The 16899-nt window shown below is 38.5% G+C and overlaps 1 protein-coding gene and 1 long non-coding RNA gene across 2 annotated transcripts in view; one reads left to right on the plus strand and one right to left on the minus strand.

The window, feature by feature from the left end:
* Window positions 1-16899, plus strand: part of LOC105719249 (uncharacterized) — a 287306-nt gene that overhangs the window by 102556 nt on the left and 167851 nt on the right. The gene's annotated exons all lie outside the window — the stretch shown is intronic.
* The window catches only part of MMP20 (matrix metallopeptidase 20), a 45276-nt gene continuing 42559 nt past the window's right edge, over window positions 14183-16899 (minus strand). The window contains exons 9-10 of the mRNA XM_012455126.3: window positions 16158-16261; window positions 14183-14856 (exon numbers count right to left, since the gene is read on the minus strand). Of these exons, the coding sequence (XP_012310549.1) occupies window positions 14756-14856; window positions 16158-16261 (205 nt within the window). The 3' untranslated portion in view covers window positions 14183-14755. The remainder of the gene's footprint in view (window positions 14857-16157; window positions 16262-16899) is intronic.

Raw genomic sequence — 16899 nt, forward strand, 5'->3', positions numbered from 1 at the left:
AGTTTGAGACCAGCCTGACAACATGGTGAAACCTCGTCTCTACTAAAAATACAAAGAAATTAGCTGGGCGTGGTGGCAGATGCAGGTAGTCCCAGCTACTCAGGAGGCTGAGGCAGGAGAATTGCTTAAACCCAGGAGACAGAGGTGGCAGTGAGCCAAGATTGTGCCACTGCACTCCAGTCTGGGAGACAGAGTGAGACTCCATCTCAAAAAAAAAAAAAAAAAAGCACTAACAATAGTCGGAAGAGTAGAGAATCACAGGGCTTGGGGACTGTGATACCAGCTGGTTACGACCCCTAACTCCTTGGGTCTCCTTTGTGTACTCATCTGTAAAGTGGGGATGATGCTGATCTTTCATTCATAAATGATTTTTTTAAAAAGGGTATATTAAGTAATGAGGTGAAAGAACCTGGCACAATGTAAAATTTATTCAATGCTATTTTCTTCTTGTCACCTATGAGAAAAAATTTTACTTTCTATTTACTTGAATTCTGACACCAAAGGCTATCCTTTTCCTGTTCTACACAATGCACATTTCAAACTAGTTCTGTTTCCTGATACTATCTTCCTGCTCCAACTCCCGTTTTTATTTCTGCAATGCCCACTCTTCCTTTTCCATCTGCCCAAATTGTATAGTTCCTTCAGGATGAGATTCAAAACCCCACTCCTCCATAATCACTCATGGGCCTCTTGACTTTTCTGGAATTTTCTTATAGAACTACTTCAGCTCTTGGCTATGTTATCTCTGGTGTTGATGATTTTATTAATTTTATCTTGTCTTCCCAATGAAAATGAATATTCTTCAATGGTAAGGAATTTCTTTTTTCCCTTTCTTTCTTTGCTTTTTTTTTTTTTTAAATAACAACCTCCTGTCCAATTATATGGTATTTGTTTTTTTTTGCTCCCTAGAGTGTATGAAAGATAGTTAAAAATACAGCAGAACCTTGACACTGGTGAGGGATGTGGGTAAGCTGTGTGGATGTGGATGCCCAGTGGCCGGGTGGTTTACTGCTCAAGTAGTTCTCCCATCCATACCATCCTCATGTTGCAAGTGCACCAAATTTTCATGTTAGCAAAATGGCAAACTCATGTCCTTGTACATCCTGTGCTTGCAAAAAGCTGAAATTTCAATTGTCAAAACCTCAAATGCCAAGAGTTTCATATGTTTTTGATTAAATTGTAGTTGTACCCAAAAGCACTTGGTGAAAAGTTTTTATTTAGCCTGTTATTTTGGCATTGTACTGCCTCAGTAGTCATCTCCAATTACCTATCAGGTATAGGTTTAAAGGGTGGTTTCTGGGTGAATACAGACAGGGAATATCTTCTAATTCTTGCCTGGAGGCTCTGGACCCACCTGCACTTTCCCAGGTATGAAGGAGCAGCAGCTACCGGATGCCAAGCACTGCCCTTAGGTGCGCAGATGAACTTCTGGAGGCCATATCACCTGTCCTGAAAAGACCTGACCCAGGAAGTGTCCCTTCTCTCAGATGTCCCCTCTCTCAGTAGGTTCACCCAGTAATCAGTTTTATGAAGAACAATGTTTTTCAAACTGGGAAGAGAAAGCAGTGTTTTGATTTAGAGGACTCTCTTCTGTTTAGTTTTAACTTTCAATGTGTTGTTTTTAATTGTAGAAATTACTTCAAAAGGAAATTAAAGAATCAAAATCCCAAGTACCAGCATATTGTTAGGAACTAACTTTAGAGCTTACTTTCAAATAATGGCTAACTCTAGTGGAATGCTTATAATGTATCTGTGTTGGTTTTTCATCATCCTGACACATACATGAAAGTATTTATCTTCCTGAGAGTATTTGATTCTACAGGGTGTGCACCTATGACTTTCTCTGATGACTAGACTATATTTATAGCTCTCTAGAAATAGAAACTACATTGGAGAAAACTGATAACAATGCAAGTATTTCCTGTCTACAGTAATGCAAATGACTCTTGTTCATAGAAATGCAAAGGCATATTGCCTTTAGAGATAAAACTTTATTATGTTTTATAAAACATTATAGAGATAAAACTTTAAAATGTTTACTGACTTATGGGATATCAACCAGTTTTGCACTTATTAGCAAGATCATTTTAGCATTCCTAATTGCATGTATACATTCTCCAAATTCTTTTGCTAGTCTCCTCATTAATTAAATCAACGAATTATTTGACACATGGTCATTTTACATTTGTTTGAGTCATGATTTTACTTTGTAAAAAATTAGCAATTTTGAAGTTTAGCAGTTTTGAAGGTTCCACTGAAAAGCCCAAGTGGGCTTTCCTGACAAAGTAAACTGCTAATGGGGTTTAGGACACACTACTCCAAAAATAGTACCTTGGCGTATTAACTATTTTCAGCTAGAGAAATTTGAGAAGCAGGAATTTCACTACATTTCCCCCCAGTCTTTCTCCCTTGAAGCAGACCATAAAACCCAGGAAGTATTTTCTGATCTTTCCCTGAAGAAAGAGACTGGGTGCCCTCCCAATACCTGTAGGAAAGGAATGTCCTTATCTTTTAAGATAAAATGACACAGAGAAGAATCTGTGCAAACAAAATGAAACTACCTTTGCAAAATTATAGCAATAAGAGAAATCTGACATAGTTGACTCCATCTTGCTTCTGACCTTGGTCATTGCTGAGCATAGGGCAACTTAACTTTAGGAGGAATTTTGTTTTTGTTTTTGTTTTTTTGAGATGAAGTTTCACTCTTGTTGCCCAGGCTGGAGTGCAGCAGTGTGGTCTTGGCTCACTGCAACCTCCACCTCCCAGGTTTGAGGAATTCTCCTGCTTCCTCCCAAGTAGGTGGGATTACAGGCACCTGCCACCACACCCGGCTAATTTTTATATTTTTAGTACAGACGGGGTTTTATCACATTGGCCAGGCTGGTCTCGAACTCCTGACCTCAGGTGATCTGTCCACCTTGGCCTCCCAAAGTGCTGGGATTACAGGCGTGAGCCACCATGCCCAGCCCAGAATTTTGTTTATAATTTAACTTCCAAGCAAGGATGAGAATAATCCCTTCCTAAAATGAATCCACTCCTTATTTAGGAACCAAAGACAATCTTTGTAAGACTAATGAAAGGCCAAAAGAATAGGATTATGGGAGGGGCCTGAATTCTGCTAAGATGTAGGGATCATTTCTATAATCTTCTACTGCTCAGTAATCATATGGCCAGAGGTCAGAAGATTTGTGACTTCCTTAATTGCTCCTATGGATAACATCACAATTGCAAAACCTAAGATTGGCATTTTTGAGATATCTTTCAGAGTGACCCAGCATGGACTCATGACTCAACTGAACCTGTGGCCCCAGCCAGAAGTGGATTCAGTGCTAGAGAACTGTTTTCCACACTCCTATAATTTCATCCCCTGCCAATTAACAGTACCCATTCCCTAGCCCTTTGCCCACCAAACTCCACAGAAACCTTAGACTCTGAGCCTTTGAGGATATTGATAATATCGGGGATATTATAACTCTCTCTCCTGCATGGCATGGTCAGCCTTGTATCAATTAAACTCTTTCTTTACTGCAATGCCATGGTCTCCATGAATCAGTTTTGTCTGTGCAGCAGGCAGGAAGAACTCATCAGGAGATTACAAAGGTTTGCTGTTTTCCCCATTGTATTACTTCTAGATCATACATTTTGTCCAATTGTATTTCTTCATGACAGTTCACTTGTCATCAAACCTAACATAAACATATGCAGATTTTACTATTTTTTTCTGATCTTCATTTTTTTTTTTTTATGAAAGCTTCTGTGTCATGTGAAACTTGTATTAAATGAATTGTATACTTTTCTCTTGAGAATCTATTTTGTTAAGGGAACTCAGCTGTGAACCTAGGATGTGTACAGAAAAGATGGTTTTCCTACCTTAACACTGTGTTGCTGGAGAAGTTTACCAATTGTTGCTTAATCTGGGCACATATTTTCTTTATTTTCAGACTAAATTCTGAGTAATAGTAGATCTTTGGCTTTGCTTACTTACTCTCTGTTTATCTAGTTTGGTCCTCTTTAGTAATTTTGTGTTTAGTTCTTGTTTCTAGTTTGCTCATAGTCAACAACTTATTCTCAATTGGTTCTTGCAATAATTGGGAATTTGGTTTTATAATGTAACCATTTGGTGATCTCTCTAAATAATGGAGACGATTTTTTTGTTGGGTAAATGCAACAGAGAATCTGGTAAGTTTTTGTTTGTTTTTCTGTGTGTTCATCTATTTGTGAACTCAAATCAATATAGAATATTGTGTCCACTGGGAAGGAGACTAGATTTTTGATATCAACCCTAGTTAGTGTTTGTATTTCTGTATTTATTCTTGACTCATGGCAGAATTAAAAGACTGAAATAAGCTCTCTGCATACCGATGCATCTATATGTATTAGTATTTGTCATTGGGAAAGACACTGCCCTTTAAATGTAAGAGTTGGAAAAATTCTTCAGCTTTTGGAAAGTATTAATTCTAGAAAGTATTTATAAATTAGATTATAATGTCTCTTAAAGAAGCTGTCATCTTATTTATAGAGATAAGTAAGCCCTTATATAATTCTAATTTTCCCCAATTCACAGAAAATAAGAAGATTGAATTTTTAATGTTAAATGTACTTGACTTTTTAAAAAATTCTTTTTACAAAGACTTTTATTTCAGAAAAATGATAAAACTTTAAGTTCACATAGTAATATGAAATCTTTGGCAGATCTGACTGATTTAGTAATTTTTTTTTTTTTTTTTTTTTTACATAGCTGAAGCTTTTATTTGATTTATCAGTATTAGGTATAATATATGCTTGAGTCCATTTTCACACTGCTATAAAGAAATACCTCAGACTGGGTAATTTATAAGGAAAGAGGTTTAATTGACTCAAAGTTCCTCATGGCTGGGGAAGCCTCAGAAAACTTACTATCATGGCAGAAGATCAAGGGGATTCAGGTACCTCTTCACAATACAGCAGGAAAAAGTGAAAAAGAGCAAAAGAAGGCAGGAGTGCCAAACACTAATAACACTCCTAAGAACTCACTCACTATCCCGAGAATGGCATGAAGGAAATCACCCCCATGAGTCAATCACCTCCTACCAGGTTTCTCCCTCAACACCCAGGGAACATAATTCAAGATGACATTTGGGTGGTGACACAAAGCCTAACCATATCATTATGCCTCTGGACCCTCCCAAATCTCATGTCTTTTCATATTTCAAAACTAATCATGCCTTCCTGACAGTCCCCTAAAGTCTTAATTCATTCAAGCATTAACCCAAAAGTTCATATCTAAAGTCTCATCTGAGACAAGGCAAGTCCCTTCCATCTATGAGCCTCTAAAGTCAAAAGCAAGTTAGTTACTTCCAAGATACAGGTATTGGATACATGTACCCATTCCAAATGAGAGAAATTTGCCAAAACAAAGGGGCTACATGACCCATACAAGTCCAAAATCCAGCGAGGTAGTCATTAGATTTTAAAGCTTCAAAATGATCTCTTTTGACTCCATGACTCACATCCAGAGCATGCTGATGCAAAGGCTGGGCCCCCAAGGCCTTGGACAGCTCTGCCCTATGGCTTTTCAAGAAACAGCCTCTGAAGCTGCTTTCATGGGCTGGCATTGAGTGCCTATAGCTTCTCCTGGTGCATGGTGCAAGCTGTTGCATTTACCTTTCTGGGGTCTGGAGGACAGTGGCCCTCTTCTTACAGCTCCACTAGGCAGTGCCCTAGTGGGGGCTCTGTGTCGGGGCTCCAACCTCATATTTTCCTTCCACGTTGCCCTAACAGAGGTTCTCAATGAGGGCTCCATCCCTGCAGCAAACTTCTGTCTGGACATCCATATATTTCCATACATCCTCTGAAATCTAGGTGGAGGTTCCCAAACCTCAATTCTTGACTTCTGTGCTCCTGCAGGTCCAACACCACATGGAAGCTATCAAGGCTTGGGGCTTACACCCTCTGAAGCAATGATCTGAGTTGTACCTTGGTCCCTTTTAGCCATGGCTAGAGCTGAAGTGGCTGGGATGCTGGGCACCAAGTCCTGAGGCTGCATAGAGCAGCAGCGGGGGCTCTGGGCCTGGCTCATGAAACCATTTCCCCCTGCTAGGCCTCCAGGCCTGTGATGGGAGGGGCTGCTGTGATGATCTCTGACGTGCACTGGAGACATTTTCCCCATTGTCTTGACTGTTAACATCCAACTCCTTGTTATTTATGCAAATTGCTAGAGCTGGCTTGAATTTCTCTCCAGAAAATGGGGTTTTCTTTTCTACTGTATGACCAGGCTGCAAATTTTCCAGCTTTTTATTCTCTGCTTCCCCTTTAAACATAAGTTCTAGTTTCAGATAATCTCTCTCAAGTTCAAAGTTCACAATCCCTAGGGCAGGGACAAAATGCCACCAGTCTTTTTGCTGAAGCATAGCAAGAGTAACTTTACTCCAGTTCCCAATTAAGTTCCTCATCTCCATCTGAGATCATCTCAGCCTGGACTTCTTTGTCCATATGACTGTCAGCATTTTGGTCAAAACCATTCAGCAAGGCCAGTCTTTAGGAAGTGCCGAACTTTCCCACATCTTCCTTTCTTCTTCTGAGCCCTCCAAACTGTTCCAACCTCTGCTTGTTACCCAGTTCCAAAGTCACTTCCAAATTTTTGGATCTTTTTATAGCAATATCCCACTCTACCAGTAATAATTTGCTGTATTAGTTCGTTTTTACACTGCTATGACGAAATACCTGAGACTGGGTAACTTATAAAGGAAAGAAGTTTAATTGACTCATAGTTCCTCATGACTGGGGAGGCCTCAGGAAACAATTATGGTGGAAGGTGAAGGGGAAGCAGGCACCTCTTTGCAAGGTGGCAGGAAAAAGAGAGAAAAGGAAAAATAAGGAGGAACTGCCAAATACTTATAAAACCATTAGATCTCATGAGAATTCACTTACTATCATGAGAACAGCATGGAGGTAACCACCCTCATGATTCAATTACCTCCCACCAGGTCCCTCCCTCAACACCTGAGGATTACATTTTGAGATGACATTTGGGTGGGAACACAGAGTCACCCAGAAAAGAAAATGGATTTTCTTTCTCATGAAGATGATATTTTGTACCTTTTTAGTGAGGCCTTTTCTGGCTGATCTACTTAAAATTGCAAGCTGCCTCCCCAGGTTGTGATTCCTAAATGTCTGGGCACTGCCCTATAGTTATTATTTTTCTATAGACCTTATTTTCTAACATGCTGTATAATTTGATCACTTATTATGTCTACTGCTTATTGCCTGTCTTCTACTTGAACATTGGAAGTCGTAGAAAGGCAAGGGATTTTGTTTTGTTTCCTGATATAACCCAAGAGCAAACAGGCATTCAATGAATATTTTTAAATAAATTAATGTGGAGTTGATGTTGGATGTCAGCAGAGATAGGATGTCTGTAACAAGGTGTGTAGTCAGCCTCACCAGCTCCTGAGAGATCCCTTCCTTCACTCCTCCCCAGGCTGGAGACTACACTATTATAGACATAGTAGCAGCCCCCAGAAATACTCAAAGCCTGAGATGGAATTTCTGAGGGGTCCTTGAGAGCAGATTTACTGATAAGAGTGAATGAGAATGAGAGGGGTTGAGTCCAGACTTCATTACCAAGAATGCTGCTCTGAGGTGCTTCAATCCCATCCCAGCCTCTATGCTCATCAAGCAGGAGACAAAAAAGACCCAGGCCTTCACACCTCTCCTAGCTGGGGAAACTGATGATCCCATGGAAATGTGAGCTCACAGGTGAAATAAGTGAGACATCCGAGGAGAAAAAGATGTGCAAAAGAAAGTTCACTTACTGAAAACCTGTATCTACACAGCATTGACAAAAATGTGATCACATATTGAGGCAAAAGTCAAACTTAGGTAAGTCTCAACAAATTTAAAATAGCTTGTATCATTCAGACCACATTCTCAGACTACAATGCAATTAAATTAGAAGTTAATTAAAAAGTTAATTGAAAAAATTGCCTTATTTGAGAACTTTATTAAGGGACCTTGCTAGTCACTTTCTCTGTAAGGCTTGGTGAGATTACAAACAGAGCTGTTTTTATTGTAAGAATAACATAGATGTTTTTATTTTTTTATTTATTTATTTTTATTTTTATTTTTTTGAGATGGAGTTTCGCTCTTGTTACCCAGGCTGGAGTGCAATGGCGTGATCTCGGCTCACCGCAACCTCCGCCTCCCGGATTCAGGCAATTCTCCTGCCTCAGCCTCCTGAGTAGCTGGGATTACAGGCACGCGCCACCATGCTCAGCTAATTTTTTGTATTTTTAGTAGAGATGGGGTTTCACCATGTTGACCAGGATGGTCTCGATCTCTTGACCTCGTGATTCACCCGCCTCGGCCTCCCAAAGTGCTGGGATCACAGGCATGAGCCACCGCGCCTGGCCCAACATAGATGTTTTTAAATCTCAAAAGTTCTTTCATCCTTCTTAGTGAGTTCCTAAGCTACTTATTACTGTATTAATAAGTAATACTTATTAGCATAGGATCTTGTTAGTTCCTGAAAAAACAATCCTTAAGATTTTCAATGACTTTCATTCAGAGCAATCTTTAAGATTTTATATTTTCTTTTCTGATTTCTTCTTTGACTTTGGAAACAAGAAATACAAAAATGAAGACCAAAAAAAAAAAAAAACTTCAAAAAAAGTGTGCAACTTTTGCTGAAAACTAAACTACGTTCTTGAGGTGGGAAAGAATGTGTTTACTAAAACCCTGGATGGTAATTCAAAAAACTTGAGATCATTTTTCATCTGCCTTCTTATATTTTAATAATTCACGTTGCCCTAAATTCCACATAGTATGTGGGGGAAATCAAAAAGAATGTAGATAACAATTTAAGGCTTAACTCCTAAATTTCTATCTTGGGTCTCAAATTCTTCCTTGAACTCAGGCTTTTTATATCTATCTAACTACTTAAGCTTTTTATATAGGGACATTTTCCCTTGGATGTCTAAAAGGCATCTCAAACTCAATGAATTCAAAATTGCACTCTTGATTTCCAGCCCCCATGAACTTGCTCTTCCTTTAGTCTTTGTCATTTCACCACCCCTCTTTCACTTGTTTAGGCCAAAAACATTGGAGTCATTGCAGACCCTTCTCTTTTTATTAAATTCTGGGTGCACTTTATACACAAATACAATTGGCTTTACCTGGAAAATATAACTCAATCTGACATTCTTTGCATTTTCACTGCTACTTCTTTGGTCAATGCCACCATCATTTCTACCCTGGAAAATGGCACTATCTAATGTCCCTGAATCCACTCATGTGCTTTTGTAATCTGTTTGCTACTCAGCAGTCAGATCATGTTATGCACCTGCTCAAAACCTTTCTTATCACAGGGACCCAGAAGACTTTCCATGGCTTCGTTAGCTGCTTCTCTAATCCCATCTGTTTCTTTCTCCCTCACTGTCTCCAGCCACACTGGCCTTCCTGCTGTGCCTCAAACATGTGCAAATCCTTCCTATCTACATCAAGGTCTTGCACTTATTGCTTCTTCTACCTGAAACATCTAGAGACTTCCACAGCTTCCTCCCTCCCTTCAGTCATTCTGCATGAATACCCTGGATCCAGTATGACCTTTTCCCAAATATATTTTTATAAAATGGCACTCCAGCATTCTTTATTACCTGCCCTGCTTTATTTATTTTTTGAAAGCACTTTCACTGTCTTTCATTATAGATCTCTATTCATTTGAATATTGTGTGTCTCAATAATAGAATGTAAGCTCCTCGAGGGCAGACGTTTATGCAAGAAAGCAGCTGAGCATAGGTTGGTGCCAGCACAAAGTAGGTGCTAAATAAATATTTTCTAGTGAATTAAGAATGAAAAGATGAACTAATTTTAGAGATTGTTTCAGAAGAAACAACTGATAAAATCACTCACAGAAATTGCTAATTCATATATGGAAATATGTTTAGAATCTGGCAAAGTGACACATTACAACCATTGAGCAGTCTGCAATTCAAGTGGAATGTGCTATAATGGACTTTTGACGTCCATTCTCTATAGAGGCAGCTCTCAACACGTTTAATATCCAACTCAAAACTCACATTGTTTATCACTGCATTACGGGCCTGGGACTTTCCAAGAATAAACACATTGCTAACTATTTATACAGACACTCTTTTTTTCCACTGCAAATGATCCGAGATGGACTTAAGTGTTAACATTTCTCAACAAATGTTTGCAATTGTTTTCCCATTAACTCCCTCCCATGCTTTTCTATTCTCATCTCTCCTCAATCTCTTGTCAGAACAACATGCTGCATTGTGCAACAAAATTTTACTTTCATCTCCAAACATGTTAAATGATACATTAAATTAAAGGAAAGAATGTTAAGATTAATGGAGAAGACATTAAAATGAAGAGATCTTCATTAAAAAAAAAAAAAAAGAGTCCTCTTTTGGATCCCAAAGACATTCACTAATTTCCCATTGTAATTTATTTACCAGCAAGCTTCCCAATTCTGCTCCTAGTTCAATTCCAAGGGTCGAGGTGTTGGGAACAAATCTGTGATTATGACATTTTGAGTATAACAGTATACCTTTTAAACTAGTCTTGTTGACAAACCACCTAGGGTTTGGAATGAGACCAAAGACAGGAGGCTTGACAGATGAAAGATGATCAAAAGATGCTGTTTCTACTTTTTACCCAGACCTACTGGAGAGAAATGCAGACGATCTTTTGGCCTGGACTCTTCTAAGCTCCATTATAGTGGTCTAAAACACCAACCTGTTGGCTAGCATTATGCATTTCCTCTCGAATAGCACTTCATTGGGTAATTTTAGCTATGAATATTCACCAAGAACCTTCAATTTCATTGTCTGTAGGAGAAAAATAACTAACAGGATTAAAGAAAAACATCTGGATAATATATAAATAAAAGCACCCTGAAGACCCTGTGACCATTTAAAAATATTAAATACAGAATTCCAAATAAAAAACTGCTTAGTTTGTTTGCCATCTGCTTTGTGAAGTGGACATCTAAGGTGTTTCCCAATAAACATTTGAAAAGAAACAGAAGACCCAAAAGACAAACTTCGGTCTTCCATTTAGCACTAGGTTAAATGAAAGAGGGCTTGGTTTATACCACAGAAAATTTAATATGGAGCTGTTAGGAAAGCTCCCCACTGAGGTGAATCCATTCATCCTTCGTAGTTTGTTTAGTTCTTTCAACGGTCTCTGCTCACAAAAAGTCATCACTGAGATTAATAGGATAATGCACAGAATTCATCATAAAGTGAACTCTATTTTGCTACCTCTTGATCCTCAAAGGAGTACTTCAACCACACTTTGTCCAAAACTGTTATTTAATGAGTCATGTTTGCACTCAGTTACTCTGAAGCCAAATGAGTAGTATATTTTATAAATTATTTCACACAAAATTCTTATATGAGGATAAGTGCTCTGTGTTATGACACAATCACCCCTTCTTGTGCTTTAGAGAGACTGTATCTTTCCAAAAGACATACAAATTTTATATCTGAAAGCCAAGATTTTTTTTTTTTTTTTTTTTTGAGACAGGGTTTTTCTGTCACCCAGACTGGAGTCAGTGGTACAATCTCAGCTCACTGCAACCTCTGCCCCCTGGGCTCAAGCAGTCCTCCCACCTCAGCCTCCCAAATAGCTGGGACCACAGGCATGAGCTACCATTCCTAGCTAATTTTTGTATTTTTAGTAGAGACAGGGTCTCAGCATGTTGCCTGGGCTGGTCTCAAACTCCTGAGCTCAAGTGATCCACCCACCTTGGCCTCCCAAAGTGCTAGGACTACAGATGTGAGCCACCATGCCTGGCCTAAGAGCCAAGAATTCTTTAACTCAATAAAATGATGATTTGTAAGAATTATTTTTTGGAGATGGGGGCTAAACATAGTATTTTTAAATTATTTAATTTGACATTTGGAAGAGAAAAATTTCAGATCATTGATGATCTCTTGTCATATTATAGCTCATCAGATCTTTAGTTATCTCAAGGGATATATACAAATTCTCCAAAATATCACAAAACAAAATGAACTCTAATGGCTTCAACAACAACAAGTATAGAGCCTCTGTAGAGTTCCAGGGACTACTTTTTAACTCATACCTTTAAGCCTTGAAATACCCTTAGGAGGTAAAAACTGCCATTATTCCATTTTTATAAAGGAAGACACTGAGACAGAGAATGAGGATGAGGGAATTTGGTCAATATCGCACAGTTGAAAATAGAAGATGTGGAGTTTGAATCCATCAGCCAGACCTGAGAGCATATGCTTTATTGCTTTCAGTGAATTCATTGACTAGTGAAGTGTCTTCTTTATGCACAGTTCTGGGCTAGTGCCGAACATGAGGAGGACATCTGGCTGGTTGTGTGCAGCACTGGATATCTTCAGGCTGGTGCTCCATTGTCATGTGGTCCCTGACACAGCTGCCAGAATGCATGACCTCCATGAATCATCACACCACTTTGATCTCCTTGTTTATTTTATTAATGTAACAGCTTTCTTGAGATATAGTTAACATAACATAAAATTAACTCATTTAAAGTGTATGATTTAATGGCTTTCAGTATATTCACAGAGTTGTACAACTATCACCATTGTCAGTTTTAGAACGTTTTCATTATCCCAAAAAAAGAATCCCATACCCATTAGTAGTCACCCTTTATAACCCCCTCCTCCACCTTCTGACAAGCACTGGTCTGCTTTCTGTATAAATATTTCATATAAATAGAATCATACAATATATGACCTTCTGTGTCTGGCTTCTTTCATTTAGCATGATGTTTTCAAGCTTCATCCATGTTATAGCATGTGTTAGGACTTCATTTCTGTTTATTGTCAAATAACATTCGATTGTCTGAATTTACCACATTTTATGTATTCATTTATTACTTAATGGACATTTTTCCATGCTTTGGCTATTGTAAATAATGATGCTACAAATATTTATGTGCAAGTTTTTTGTGTAGACATATTTTAATTTCTCATAGATATATATTTAGGAGTGAAATTGCTGTGTCATAAGATAAATCTATGTTAAACATTTAAAGAAATTGCCGGCTTGTTTTCCTCCTTGCTTATTGATAGTAAGAAGTCCGCCTTAGCAGTTTTTGCAAAAGTGACTTTTCACCTCTGTAGAAGCACCTTGACGTTAGAAGGCAAGGATGACAGACCTTGCCTTCAACAAATATTCAGCATCTGGTTGGCTATAAATGGCCGCTTTCAGTAACAGAAACCAAATGGAAAGTATAGAATAACCTTGAGTAACTACTCCATCCCTTCTTAATATTAGGTCTTTTAAGTGAGTGTACGAAACAAATGTCATAAATGGTGGCAACAATAGTAGCATCTGTTAAATACTGTAGATGTACCAGGAGGTCTATGAAGTATTACAAGTATTTTATCATTCAATTTTAGAACCATTAAAATATTTTAGAATCCTTACATCCTAGAGAGTAAGATTAAGGCAAAATTATAAGAATGACAGACAGCCATAGTTTTACCTATACTGATGTCTAGGTAGGGGAAAAAAGGTTTAGCTTGAAATAAGAATAACTAAAACAGCCGGGCGCGGTGGCTCACGCCTGTAATCCCAGCACTTTGGGAGGCCGAGGCGGGTGGATCACTAGGTCAAGAGATCGAGACCATCCTGGTCAACATGGTGAAACCCTGTCTCTACTAAAAATACAAAAAATTAGCTGGACACGGTGGTGCGTGCCTATAATCCCAGCTACTCAGGAGGCCGAGGCAGGAGAATTGCCTGAATCTGGGAGGAGGAGGTTGTGGTGAGCCGAGATCGCGCCATTGCACTTCAGCCTGGGTAATAAAAGTGAAACTCCGTCTCAAAAAAAAAAAAAAAAGAATAACTAAAACAAAAAGATGAACTCCCCTGAATGGAAGACTATTCAAAAGACACTCACTTAGCTGCGTCAAAGATAGTTTCACTGAGTCTATTTTCAGGAAGAAGGTATAAGTTACTGTTATTTTTTCTGGGTCTGTGTACTTATGATGCTATCTTGTGGTTTAATTTTTCTATGGGTACACAGAATTTGTGGGTGGCTAAATAAAGTATTATAGAAGCTAGTAAATATTAACGGAGAAAGAAATGAGGAACTGTTCTATTCAAACATTTTATTAGCTTTTGTTAAAAATTTTCCTGTTGCAAAGTGCCCATCTCTTGCCTACTATGAAAATTTGTTTGAATAGGTTTATCCACCTAAGCCTACACCAGAGACCAGTGAGTAGACACAAATTAAACAAACTGGAAACAAATCTTATACAGTATTTTCTTGTGATGTCTTTTAAGTAAAAATTGGGAAATTTGTATTCATTATAACAAATGATGGTCAAATCATGGCCACAAAAGCCATTGCTTGCAAATAATTATAATTTGTATAGTAATAACATTTCCTATTAAAAGAATTATAGTATATGTCATGGAATTTACCACTAGGCTTCCTCCTGGAAATAAAAATCAAACTGATCTGCTTCAGTATATTAGGTAAGAAAAAATAATGGTGTCTAACTGGAGAGTGCATTGTGTTGATTTGAATTTTGTATAAAGTTGCCCATATAGACACTTTCTAGTGTGGATGAAAATTCTGAATATACAACTATGAAAAAATTTGGAAACATTATTTTCAATGAATTCTAATTTGACTTGAAGGCCATGGAAAGAATCCCTATCCTACATTCTGCTTTAGTCCTTAAGATCCAGTTAGAAGCTGCTTGCCATCATCCTCATTGTTGGGAAGACCAGGCTTTTCTATTTAGCAACCAATCCAGGAACTAGATTTCACCACACTAACCACATCTTCCTTCTCTGTGTCATACTTGTATGTTTTTGGTCCTGAAAAGAAGTAAATGTAGCCTAAAAGAGACAAAGTTGAAAATGTGGTTACTGAAGATGACCAGCAAAATTATAAATGGAATTTGTAATTGTCACTTTCTTAAGGTGTCATCAAAGGGGAATTGCGAATTTGTCAGGCGGCAGTTAGCTTGTCTTCTGCATGGCTCCACCCTACCCTAGAACCCAACTCTTCAACTTCTCAGTCATTTCTAAGCTTTCTCCTTGTTCCAGCCAGGGTAAGGCCTTCTACTTGGGGTCATCCAATGTGTCACGCTCAGTCATGCGCTGTGCTTCTGCTAAGGCTGTTCTCCTCAAGGAAGCCCCCTGACTTTTCTTTCTCTGATGAAGCCTCTGGCCAATCTTGAAAACCCATCTAAAGTCTCACTATAACATTTCCAATGACTGCTGCCGATTCTGATCTTTTATTTCTCAGATCAGCTCTTAACAATTATTGTGAAGTCTACCACATGACTCAATACGAAATTACAGATTGTCTGTTTTCCAGTCATTTCATCTGTGTTGGATGAACCATTTCATGAGAGCAGAGGCCACATCTGGAATGGTCTTTGCACTTCTGAACAGTGTCCAGCCCTGTGCTATTTTTTGAAGAAGAGTATGCTGATTGATTCAGAAGATTCAATTAAATTTATTCAACAAAATTCTATTCAAGTTTCCTAGCTATGTGTTAAATTGTAGGAGTTGGGTGTTGGAAAGTTGAGACTCTTTTTTTTTTTTTTTTTGAGAGAGGGTATCATCACTGTTGTCCAGGCTAGAGTGCAGTGGCGCAATCACAGCTCACTGCAGCCTCGACCTCCTGGGCTCAAGTGATCCCCACTCCCAGCATTCTGTGTAGCTGGGACTATAGATGTGTGCCACCATGCCCAGCTAATTTTTTTTTGTAGAGACAGGGTTTCACCATATTGCCCAGGCTGGTCTTAAACTCCTGAACTGAAGCGATCCTACCATCTCAGCCTCCCAAAGTGCTGGGATTACAGGTGTGAGCCACTGCGTCTGGCCAAGACTATGTGTATTTTAAAGATAGAAAAGGTATCTTGACCTAGGTAGACTTTATGATCTAGCTGACTAATTGATTGAAGCTATAGTTTAAAAACTTTCTATTAGGAAAGAGAGAACTACAATACCAGACCTTTTATAGTTACTCTTTCTAGTGGATAATCTGGTTAGCTAAACTTATGAAAGGACCTAGGACCAAATAAGAACCAATGCCTCCCACTTGGAAATCCATTTTCTGTTGTGTTAAAGCAGAGCTCAGATTTCTTATGATAATTTTCATGAAGAAAGTTTTCAGTGGAAACACTCACCATTTAATTCTACAGCAGCATCGATTTGGCCATTTACTCCTGAAAATTCTTCTTCAGTATTCTTTGGATAGTCTTTTTCCATTTTTCTTTTCCGTTCATCGTAGCTAGAAAAAGTATTATTTCATAAATAATATTAATAAGAGGTTTTTACTGTTGTAGATGACACTATATGGTCAGGCATATACACACTTGCAACTTATTTAGGTGTTTTTCTCTCTCTCATGTACACATACACATGCACTTATGTTATTATTTATTTTTGCTTTATTGTGTTTTTGTTTTTGTTTGAGATGAGGTCTCATTCTGTTGCTCAGGCTGGAGTGCAGTGGTGCCATCACGGCTCACCACTGCCTTGACCTCCCAGGCTCACACTATCCCCCTGCCTCAGCTTACTGAGTACCCAGGACTACAGGCATGTACCACCACACCCTGGCTAATTTTTAGTTTTTGTAGAGACAGGGTTTTGCCATGTTGCCCAGGCTGGTCTTAAATTCCTGGTCTCAAGCAATCTTTCCATCTCAGCCTCCCAAAGTGCTGGGATTACGGGAATAAGCCACTGGGTTTGGCCCTTTTTATTGTTTAAATTGGACTCTTAAAATACCTAAAAGAGATTATAGACTTTTATCACTGTGGTCCCATGTTCCTGAGATTCTGGCACCACAAACTTGGAGGTCACTTGTTTTAAGCAGTCTCCAAAAAATTTCTACATATATTATTTAGAATTATTCATTCTATATATTAT

This window comes from Aotus nancymaae, unplaced genomic scaffold (assembly GCF_030222135.1).
Source record: "Aotus nancymaae isolate 86718 unplaced genomic scaffold, 86718_ANA_hifiasm-v0.15.2.pri h1tg000012l, whole genome shotgun sequence".
NCBI classification, from domain to species: domain Eukaryota; kingdom Metazoa; phylum Chordata; class Mammalia; order Primates; family Aotidae; genus Aotus; species Aotus nancymaae.